This window comes from Buceros rhinoceros, unplaced genomic scaffold (assembly GCF_000710305.1).
Source record: "Buceros rhinoceros silvestris isolate BGI_N320 unplaced genomic scaffold, ASM71030v1 scaffold12371, whole genome shotgun sequence".
Classification (NCBI taxonomy): Eukaryota; Metazoa; Chordata; class Aves; order Bucerotiformes; family Bucerotidae; genus Buceros; species Buceros rhinoceros.
In genome coordinates, this window is record NW_010396053.1 from 17872 (window position 1) to 30087 (window position 12216).

Genomic DNA, 12216 nt, shown 5'->3' on the forward strand with positions numbered 1-12216 from the left:
CTGTCCTTTGGGACAGAGCACATCAACCCGATGGCCAGGACAGCATTTTAAGGGTATTTGCTTGTTTCATATGCACTTGCTTTTTTATAGAATATGGGAGAAACTGATTTAAAAAAAAAAAAAAAAAGAGACATCTGTTACCAGCTTCAATGAGAAAAATCCCTTACCATAAAATTTGTTTCCTGAGAGTGAAGAACATGTTATTTCTGCTGTTAATATTTGCATAGCTGTCAGATACCCAAGCTTTATGACTGCTTACTACCTCAGGGACCACTGACCATTATTTGAGGTGCTGGCTACAGTGTGAGTTACTGCTTCTCATAGATGTTACAGCCTTCAAATTCCATTACCAGTGGAGCCCGAATTACATCTACTCTGAAAATAAAATAAAAATGAGCAGAAAGCGGTTATGGGGCTTTGTCACATATACCGTTCAGAAATTTAGCCTATTTAAGAAAACAGCATTTTCTCACAGAGCCCTGTTTAAAGAGATATGTAAGGCACGATAGAGTGGGGACTGTCAAAGACAGTCAAACATAGAGATGGTACATCTGAACAAATAATCATGTCCTCTTACTTGGACACTGAAACCCTCTAATAAAAACACTTTATATACAGACTTCTGAAAAGATTCATAAACTACTGTGGCCTATGAAAGTCTGGAACTGCTAAGCTTAAGAGTCTGTATTCATCCTCACTTTCCAGTCAACTCTGCATTACAGGAGTAAAGTGTGGTATAAACTCATCCAATAATTCAAAAGGAAAATATCCATCATCTGTGTGCCAACATATAACTACAACATACTTCTGGAAAAAAAGCTGGTAGTCACCCAGATAAGAGCTCTATTTGCAGAAACAGCTCCAAGATGAAGATGTCCTATATCAACATCTTTTTAATGACCCCTTATGCAACTATGTCACATTTTTGCTTCTCCTTTGATGTCACCAAATACTTTTAGGAGCAGGAAATTTAAATGCAGCATTTTCCCCTGAGGGTTGCAGAGCTCTCTCACTGACCGAGCACCCAGCTGTGTGCCTGTAGCCATGATGGACAGAACGGTGCTGACTAATGGGAACCCAGAGCACAATTTCATACAGAGAGCAGGATTTCAACTCAAACAAACTTTCCTACAGTTCTATGATTTGCAAGTAATTCCTTGCTAAGTAGTGCTGAAGAACTTGTAATCTGAGGTTATTAGGTTCAACAGTGACAAAAACAAAATGGGCCACTGGATAGCTGCTGGTGAAGAGTTATCACAGACCAGCACATCTTCAGCAAATTGTTGCATGGATGTAACCATCACATATCCTTTTTTCAAAGTCAGGAAATAGTATTTCAAAAGAGGCTATTCTATGTTAGAATCACCAGGGATTTATTAATATTTAGGAAAAAAAATCTCCAAACTTGCTGAATAGGTAATATGCATAATAGAAATACTTGAGGAAGCAACTGTGAGCTATTGATCCAAATAAACAATCACCCTGCTGGGATGTAGAGGATTTCCCTGTAGTCATGAAAATCTTGAAGAGAAAAGAATGCAAAAATAGAGATAACATAGGTGACTTTGACAGAAGATTAAACTAAATCTTGTATAAACTACAAAAAAATTAACTAAATCTTGTATAAACTAGGTCTTGTATAACGAGTAGCACCATTCCTTCTCCTATAGATAGTGAAATGGTAAGAGCAGGTCCCTCCAACACCTAAGAAATCTTAGCTCCAATGCCAGCCTAACAGGAGGGTGGTGAAATGCATATCAAGAACAAAACCTGAAATCCCAGCTACAAGGTAAGCAAAGTCACTATTTCTGCTTCCTTAGGAAGTCGTTCTTTGTATAATCTATTCTTGACAAGTCACAATGAATAATGTAAATACAGCAGATTGGTAATCAGATTGCATTTGAAAAATGCTAGATGTGCTGGAGTGGGTATTTAGTCCTCTGTTGTGTAAAAGGCATGTGCCACATTTCATGTGGCTGTCTTATTTCTTCCTATGAACAGAGTACCTCTCAACAAAGTCACAGTAATTTCCTTAGCTCTAACAGGATTAAATGAAACCTTCAGTACTGAGTTGATATAAAATATCTCTGCACTTTTAACCAATATGATCTGACCAATGCAACGTGACAGCATTAGTAGAAACGACTACGGTGCAAATAGTTTGGTGTCTAAGACCATTTATGCACAGGCCAGCTTCTGTGCCATCCAAAGCCCTGCACTAGATCACAAAGCCAACTCTCTAATCACCACAAAAAGGCAATGGTGTTGAATTCAAGTAACAACTTCCTGGACCTTTTGAAAACTAATTCAGAGACAATCTAGAGTAGCTTCCCATTCCAAACCAGAACTCAAATCCATCATCAGTATTTTAAGTCTCCTGAAAAGAGTCCTTTCATCAGTATAACAGTTACGTAATTTTTCAAATAATTATCATCCTTTAAATGGATGCTCTCTAATGCAGTAATAGACTGATATCAACCACTTTTGCATATTGTGAAGGTGAAATATGGTATGCTAAGAGATGCAGAAGATCAAAAATATTAGAACTGTGAGCCCATTTAGTACTGGCCTTGGAAACTTCAGCCTCTCAACAGATCATGAACCATGATCTCTCCTTCTCAACCCTAAGTCACAGGAAGGCTCATATATTTTTAAAAATTCTATTATATACCAAATCATAAAGTTAATATATAAAACTAACCTTGTTTTCTCTGAAAAGCTCCCTACTACATTTATCATTTGAAGACCTTATCTACTGCTGGAGCACCAAGCATAAGAATTCTATATTGGTAATGTTTCCTTGGAAAAGAACAAATCACAGCACAGAAAAGTTGAGAGCTAAATAATAATCCTGTCGATTTAGGAAGTCAAACACCGAAGAAAATATTAAATCCTGAAACAGTTTCCATAATTGGACCTTAGCATTCCTCTTCCACTGTCTAAATTCAGAATGACTCAATTTCTAGATGGAAGAAGGTTTTTTATGAAAAATTAGCAGGACAGGAAAGGAATGCAATACCCAAGCACCACCATCTGAGACAGAAGTGTCTAGCCTGATGAATTTCAACGTGTCTCAAAAATAAATAGAAAAAAATATCTGTGCAACTGCAGCAGATAAGGAGAAGTCTGATTAAAATAAAGAAAGAAGAAATGTAACCAACGGTTAGGGATTGCCTTTATCAGGCAGTAAAAGATGTTACCATTAAGGTGTTACGCTGCAGTGGAAACAGCACAAGAAGGAGCTGCCAACATCTGACAGAGTTGCACACCTTAGAAATACATCACTTTAATAATGTTTGTCTTGCAGCAATGATACAGGCACCTTCCAATCTTAAAGGTGAAAGGAGTGTGTAACGCATTTACAGCTTAAATTGCTTCATGGGTTTGTTTAGGAAGGCGATTTGGAAATTGAAGTTCTATTCCCTAGAAAGTGGGATTGGTAAGTGTGAAAATTACCCCTAATATGAAGAGTAAAAGAAAAGCAGTTAACCTTCAGGGGGTTTTACATAAAATAGTACTTGCATAAATGTTAATAATTCATCGTTAATAATGATGATGATAATAATTCATAATTAATAATTCGTCCTTCATCACTGACACTGTGTTACACCTATTTACAATTATCATTCGTGTCTGATGAAACAAAGCCTAGCTTTACTTACACAACACAGGAATAATATTTCTGCTGGTTTACTTAAAGATGACTGCTTTAATCCAGGAGGCTCCTGAGCAGATGACTTTAGCATAGATTTTTTTTTTCATATATATATATCTTACATATATATGAAACAGGCTCCGTGTTTTATAAAAACTGGGAGGGTTTTTTCCCAGCAAAATGAAAATCTGTAAATATTTGCAATTAAGGTTAACTGGCAAGTATTTTGAGCTTGTTCTGGTTTCCTAGGTAAATCACCAGGAATTATGAAGTTTTATTATCATTTATACAATTTAAAGAATTAATTCCATAAGGTAGCTATAGCCAAAAGTTAGTCATCTACATAAAGAGCTCCTTGATTGGTGCAGGGGACACAGCTTTTACAAATGCAGCTATAGTAATGGTAGCTATAAATATTGCTGAAACTTCTGGGAGGGGGGGAATACAATCAATCATGGCATTGTCGTGGGTTTTTGGGGGTTTTTTTTGAGTCTGCTACTGCACAGGATCTCGTTACTCCAGAAAATACTCAGTGAAATTGATTCCAACAAAGTCAAAGCAGCATATACATTCTAATCAAATATACTTAGTGTGAACTGAAGGTTGTAATATTGCAATATGATATAGACATTCAATCTTTAAGAAAATCAGAGGCTAAGCAAGCTGATGATTAACAGACTACACTCAAATATCTCGATACATACATATTTGTATGCCCTCTTACGTACACATCTAAACGCGTGATATATTACAAATAAACATTTATGTTCAATAATTTTAACTTCAGATTTTAAAATCGACAGTCTGAAGTCTGACTCATGAGTGAAAGCAAAAGCATCATAATATAATTCTTACACACCAAAAGTACAGCATGGAAATGATGCTATTTGTGCACTCTCTGTATGAGCGAAAGCACGAAATTCAATGTAAAGCTGTCAAGTTCTCTGTAAGCACAAAACAGTCATACTAACCTGTATTTTGATTGGCCAGGAGAAATTGCTGACATATACATAGAAAGTGATGTTTGGGTTGCTCCGGAAGTTAAATTTTTCACAGGAAAAGCTATCTCTGTATTCCTTAATATTAGCCTTAGAAACTACAGGAATCTCTTCTCCAGATATTGTTCCAGCTAAAAAAAAAACATATGTGGACATATATTTATGACAAATAGTAATCATCATTAAAGGTGCCAAAGTAAATTTGCACAAGAAATTCTTAAATTCTTAAATTACTTTTAGTGTCTTCATTCTACAACTTTAATAACCCTTTATTTCAATTTACACAGCACATTAGATATACTTCATACATACCTACACAAAGAATTCAGAGAACCTCATACTCTGGTTTCAAAAGATTATGAATGAATCATAAAAGTGATAGAAGTTCACTGAATTTTAGAAGACAGTTATTATGGTCAGCTAAACAGGTAATATGTTTTCTTCCAGGAGTTTACATTCTGTTTCAGTAAAAACTCATGGGTTAATAAAGCCTGAAAGTGAATTTGCCTACATCTTAGATTATTGCTGTAGAGTTTTAATTGTACATAAAAGCTTTAATAACATGACTACTAACAAACATGTAGCTTAGGAAATATACGGGTGACAGTGCTAAGTTAAAGGAATACATAGAATTTGCTATCTATGGTATGTTAAAGTACTTCAGAATTACATTGATGAAACTCTGAACCTTCTTTAAAAAGATTTTTATTTTTTTTATTTCAGTAAGGTTTCATTTTAAGCATTATGCTTCTCCTTGGATGTGTTTTCAGAAAGTCAACAGAACCAATTCAGAGAAACTGTCTAAATAATGCTTTTCTTCTTAAAACAAAGAAGAGTAATGAGGTTCAAAGTTGGAGAAAAATAGATAAGCGGCTCCTTTTATCAGCATACACAGAAGAACTTTATTGTTTGATATCAATGTTAAGGTTAATAATTAAATTTTTAGCTTGAACACTGAAACAAAGAAATAAAATCTCAGTCTCTGCAGTAGTTAAGGAAGCGATTTATCTTAATTAAAATCACAGCATTTCATAACACTCTCATTTTAAAAATTTAAATAGACTACAAGCTTTTCCTACCAAAGTAATTTTAATTGAATAGGAGAGGAAGTTAACATATTAATGAGGCTTTGTTCAGATTGCAAATTATCATCTGAGGTTTAAATAATATAATTAATAATGGCATAATGATAATGGCAAAAGAACACATTTGGTAAAGTTTTATTATCAAAATCAGCAAGAGATAATCAGGTTAAAATAGTTTAAAGGCGCGTGAAATCATATAGGAAAAAGTCATCATACCAAAATTCCCCCTTACCTGTAGAACCAACAGACCACGTAATATTGAGGTTGAAGTTGTTTGATGCATTAATTGATATATCCAAATTTTTATTTGACTAGATAAAAAAAGAAAATACATTGAAGTTAATAAAATGTATCCAAATGTATTAGATATAACTCTATTGCACATAACTGAATGTAGCCTTTTAATCATCTTCTGGTTTTCATTTTAAATGGAAATGGTAATAATTGAGAGCCAAAGACAATCCTCTCTTCAGCTTTAGCAAGAAGTGTACAAATAAACATATAACTACAGTAGTTATCTTTTCAGATTGTCGTAACAATAGTAATTTTCTTTGTAAAACTAAAGAAAAAGTACATGGCAAAAGGCTATATTTTAATCACAATCCAAAAATAACTTTTCTCATCTACTAATAAAGATTTCTGTGCTGAAGTGTATATTCCTTTAGTTCATCTCAGGAAGATAGTAAAGCTTGTTATTCCGGGAACAACAATAAAATGAACCAGTTGATAATTTTTTTGAGTATTAGTTGACCTGAAGTACATCTACTATTTACAATGTTTTCTCAGTGAATGCACCGGAATAATTCTCAGTTCTCAAAAAAGATTTGAAATATCTTTAAGACCATATTGGCACTTGGGAAACCTTTAATCATGGCCAAACACAACAGGTATCTTCTTCATGAGTCTCCAGAACTTGTCTCAAGTTAATAACGTTTTCTTACCTGTTCTGGGTTTGCTATAAAGTTTATGGCAGTGTGATGGCGATCATCCTCTTGTAATAAACTGAAGGTAAACTGGTAATCAATCAAAAGGCTGTCTGTGGGCAAAACAGAAATTAAAAATAATAAAATAGATTCAAGTGTATATCTATTAATAACATGTTACGCAAGCACCCAAAAATTTACCGTTCACTTTTATTTAAAAAAGCATGGAGCAATCTACAAGTCAGAATTATTCATGTGCTTTTCACTGTTCATGTATTTGCACTATAATGTCTTGACGCAATAAAAAAACTGTGAAGCAGTAACAAAACCCACAAAATTAAGAAAAATAACTAAATTAAGAAACAGATTCTATTACGGAGTCAGAGCAGCTATTACACACAACTTGAAACAGTCATTCTTTGTAATTATTCCAAAACTCATTATCAAGCATTTAGAGTGTTATCAGTTCCCTAATTTTACTCTGAAATAATTATTCAAATATACTGTTCAAAATGCATTTAAATATTTTTACAGTCACATGCTTTACTGTGCTATACAAATGGTTTACATAGCTACGTCACTATAACACATTTTAGAATTACTAAATTTAGAACTCCAAATTTTTAAAAGAATTCGGAAAAATGTTGCATCTACAGTAAAGTTGTACAGTATAGGGATGTTACTATAGTAAATAGCATTGCTAATAATAAAAAGGCACAGTGAAATTTTGAATAGAAATTGCGCGTCCACCAAGGACAGCCCTTCTAAAGTGCCAGAATTCTAAGAGGTTTTGTAAGTGGCAAGTGATACAAACTTTTCATACTCGAGAAACGAGTGGCAGTTTAGAATTGACTCAAAAGGATTACGTATCACTTCCAAACAGCATTTATTCTACACGTTTTTCTTTCGGCCTGTCAAAGGAATAGAGTCTGCCAGGCAGTTCCTACTCCTGCCATTTCCACCACCACACACTAACAGTGCTCCCCTGATGGCCAGCTAAAGGTGTGGAAGGCAGAAAGGGCCATCCTCCTAACCATGCTCAACCCGTCCTGGAAGGAGCATGCAATGACGGGACAAGTCAGAAGATGTAAGCTTTGGGGTATCCCATTGCATTCCTGAAGCTGGAGGAATGAAATTAACCCTCAGTTGTTGGGTCATAGCCTTAGGAATGACTGAAAAGGGACTTTTCTGCAACAGGAAGGCATAGGGGTAGGTTTTTCAGGGTGAAGCAAGTTTCTAGAACAGCCATAATGTAAGACGACGACTCAGTCACCAGGGATGACGCTTGCTGCAATTCACAGAGGGTGCCATGCAGAATCACAGCAGGCAGTGTTCCGTGCATTCAGATAGTCCACAACCAGCAGGGCCCTCAGAGACATGAATTGCATTAGCAGATCAATAATCCTTGTGCAACAGTCAGCTGTGAACCAGAGGTGGGTGCAGATATCTTCAGATCTAGCAGAATAAATCTTCTAACCCTTTGACGATTATGGTTCTACAGGGATCAAAATATTCTGGTTTTTCCTGTGACTGGAAATAACGAGGTGACTTGTAAGTGTACATGTTTCAGATTATTTTGTACACATTAAAATGTTTAGATGTAAATCATCTTTGATGCTATGTCCTAGTCAATAATTTTGAAGCCCTATTTTGATCCCTGTCTTGATGACATTCTACTAGTCACCAACACCACAGAAGCACTGTGTTACAAATAAAAAATATGTGATCATAAAAACAAAATCAGTAAATACAAAGAGAGTGAAAGATTAAGTCAAAGCAGGAAAAAGCTGTGTCAGCCTTTTGTTGGACTCAATAGTTTGTTTACTGCTGACAATCACCCTTTCTGCAGCAACACATCATCTGAAAAAATACACTCTATTGTATCCCATGGGAAGTCTGACATAGCAGAAAAAAGCCTACTGGTCAATGAAGCATTAATTCAGCACACTGTCTTGTCTTAATGGTGGGTTTTTTTCTTTTTACACTGAGTGTGGAAAGAAAATTAGAAAATAAAGGAGTTACATGAAAGGAATTACTATGACCTTCAAAGCTGTAAAGTCCACTTTATCTACTATTAGCCACCACAGTTCAATTATTCAAACAAGAATAAGTCGATCTAGATGTCTTCAACAACGAGTTTTGATCAGGTTTTCGCAAGCTTATGAAGATGAAAGATTAATAAATATTAAAAGACTTCGTTTATTTATTAATACTACTCCATACTTCTGTAACTATGCAAATCCATTTAATAAAGACTCATTGACTCTACTGGTAACAGTGTGCCATATCTACGTATTTAACAGTAAGATTACTATTGCACCACAATGTATTTAAAGGTAGCAGGACAGAAAAAGATGGCAAGTAGAGACTGACCCCTATTAAAGGGCTCAGTAAACCCTTTAATAATCGTAAGTAGCAAGGCCAAAAGGCTAGTAATCATGTACAGATATGCTAAATCTCCTGATCTGGTCAGCTTGGGGTCCCACTAAGTACAAATGACCACTTCACCATGAATCTTTGCAGTTATGGTAAATGCATGGTGGACTAGCACCACAGCATGCACTCCTACGGAAATTCTGGCTACTGCACAGACTACAAGGTGCAAGAAGCAGTGTAGGCACGCCTTCTGGGCAATACATTGGGGATTTGCTCACAATATACAGAAAATTATCATTTTTAAATGCCTTAGTGGTCTCCTAAGCCCAGATTGTGCCCTCTCAGAGATGCAGGGTATCAGCCAAAGACCAGTAGCGATAGACAGTTAGATCGCATCATAAGGCAAAACCAGGAATAGACGTGGGACTCGTTTCCCAGTCATGTGAAGGAAGCACTTTTCTGCACACAAGTGCAGAAAAAATTCAGTGCCATTTACTCTTAAAACAATATGACTACTTTTTTCCTGGGGTTTGTTGTTGTTTCTGTTTTGTTGCTGTTTGTGGGTTTGTTGGTTTGTATTTTTTTTTTTAATTTACATTTTACTTGCTAAGAGCCAAGGAAATAGGAACTTGTTTTTCAAGGAATGCAGGAAATATCCTTACATTGACAAAAGATGTTAAACTACAGAGCTCCCTCATAACTTTACCATCTGTAACAAATCAGCAAAACACTTCCACTTTTTCATTGCATTTTTACCTACAATATAGTTGAAACAGTAAATCATGAAAACCAGAAAGAGATGGTTACATATAGCACCTCTTATACTCAAGATATCCCAAAGAATTTTATGGTGTTATTAGTCAATTAATTACTCCATTACTTAATTGCCTATTAATTAGATTCTCCACTAATAGCATGGCAGATAGTGATATATCCCCCACCACAGCCGTTATCTCCTTTGTAGTACACAAAGAGCCTCACAGCTTGTGTTATTCATGAAGAGTTCCAAGAGACAACACATGGAACTCGCCCTGGGATTCTTCAAAGGTGCCAAAGGACATTTATCTTATGCCAAGCCAGACCTACAAGATGGGATGAAAGGATCTCCACTAAACTACTGAGGAGGAGCACATTTCTTAGCACTAACACACACAAATGATGAAGTTTTTATTTCTCAGAGACCTGCAGTAGGCAGGCACAAATCGCTAAATCTCTGTCTCTGCCAAAGGGTGGATGCTGCAGAACAGAAACACGTACCCCTTCACAGACAATTCCAGTTCCAGGAAGATACCTAAAGCGTGTGTGACTTGAAGGAAGCCGAAAGCACTGCCTAATGCAGTTACATGATTCAACAGTGCAAATGAAGTCAGGTGCAAAAGAAAGAGCTGCCACTGAGCCAATGCTCCCTCCCGTCTTTCTGAGGACTGCAAAAGTACACTGAAGAAGTTTCACAGCTTGGAGCAAGGTCTGTTTTCCAAAGTGAAGATACTTCTGATAGGCCAGAACTTTGAGAAAGATTTGCCCGGACCCATTCTTAAACCAAGCATCCCAAATCTCTAGAAGGCTCTAAAACAAGATTTTCTTAGCATATTAATTAGTAGAACTAATTTAAGAGGAAATTCAAAGTGAAAGTAGAAGTTACACAGGATTGTAAAGAAGTCTCTCCTTCATCACTTGCATCCTGCTGCTGTCTGTCTCCTTCCCTCCTCCCCTCCGTTTCAGCTTATACAGTAAGAGAGACTTCCCCCACATGTATTCAGCAGCTTTCAGAAAAAGCATCACCTCCCACTCCTCTAGAAGGCTTCATCTTCTACAGACTGCAGCAGGCAGAGCAGCTTTCCTTCCCACTGCCAAGTTCCATCCCAAACATAACCCTAAACATAATCTATGCCAATACATCATTCAGCGCACATAAACAACTAAGCAGTTACACAGGACATTTCCCACTTCATAGTGCCTAGACAGCATAAACTGGAAATAAATACAAAATTTAAAGAAAACTCGGTTTTGAGTATGTCTTGTTCTGAATAGTTAAATGGATAAATAGCCAAATGTATAACAGATAAATGTAGAAATAGCTACTTATAGTACATTCAATATAATCTGTTGATATATTCTGTTGTGTATATTTACAATTAGGAATTCAGAGAAGCCTTAGATTTTACTTCACGTATTTTTGTTTCTTTAAAAAAACATCGTTCAGCATTTTTACCCTTTACATAAGCACAGAAGACTTGTCACAAATGCTTCTGTTTATAAAGACATACAGAGAACAGATTGCTTCAGTTAGGAAAGAAATTTGGATCACATATAAACAGAAACTAAAAAAAAAAAATCTCTCATTGTATTTATAGCGTAGGATGACAAGGCATATTTATATGCATTGGATATACAATTTAGAACACAGGATGAAAGCACAAAGATAGCAAATACTAAATGTAATCCTCAAACGGGCATATGAGCAACAACTGACAAACACCATCTTTTAATTTTCATCTGGCTGACCCATAGAACGAAGGTTGTAAAACTGTTTTCAAAATCTGGTGAACTCTGAAAATAAAATAAACTAATTCAAACAACACCGCTGCCATAAGAGGGAGCAATCAAAAAATTATCAATGTCCATTAACAAACTTACAGATTTCAGTAAATTATAGAAGAAAATGCTTGATTGTCTAGAATTGGCACTGATGCACTCTGTGGTTCATTCCAGTGACACTTCCATTTTTCATAAGAATTTTTAAAAATTCTAAAATAGGAATCCCACCTTTTTTCAAAAAGTATTTTCTCAATTCTCAACACAGTTTAAATTCATGAAGTGACACTTAGCTGTAACAATTTTCCAAAAAGACTCGTCAGCTAACTATCTTGAGTGCTGCATAGACTCTTAACTATGGAAAACATGTTAATTTCATTACAGAATGAGTGTTTATTTTTTAAAAAGTTAACTGAAAAAGATTTTAACTGAAACACATGGATTTTTTAACAACTTGCTTGTCTACATCTACCCAATCTTTCAGAAATATGTATATTTCCTCTTAGTTTTGGATTGTTTCAGTAAAACCTTAATTTATGCCATCAATATACTCCATGTTTACATTTTCCCACTTAATATGTTTGAAATAAGTATTTTTAATAAATGGAAGTTCAGTTTCCCTCCACCAGTGGCCAAGGGAAAGA

At 35.6% G+C, this 12216-nt stretch overlaps 1 protein-coding gene across 1 annotated transcript in view; it reads right to left on the reverse strand.

Annotated features, from left to right (window-relative positions):
* Positions 1 to 4626: 4626 nt before the first annotated feature.
* Positions 4627 to 12216, reverse strand: part of ATRNL1 (attractin-like 1) — a gene marked incomplete at both ends in the record, with an annotated part of 133092 nt that continues 125502 nt past the window's right edge. Inside the window, 3 exons of the mRNA XM_010145769.1 lie at positions 4627 to 4784; positions 5971 to 6049; positions 6680 to 6774. Of these exons, the coding sequence (XP_010144071.1) occupies positions 4627 to 4784; positions 5971 to 6049; positions 6680 to 6774 (332 nt within the window). The remainder of the gene's footprint in view (positions 4785 to 5970; positions 6050 to 6679; positions 6775 to 12216) is intronic.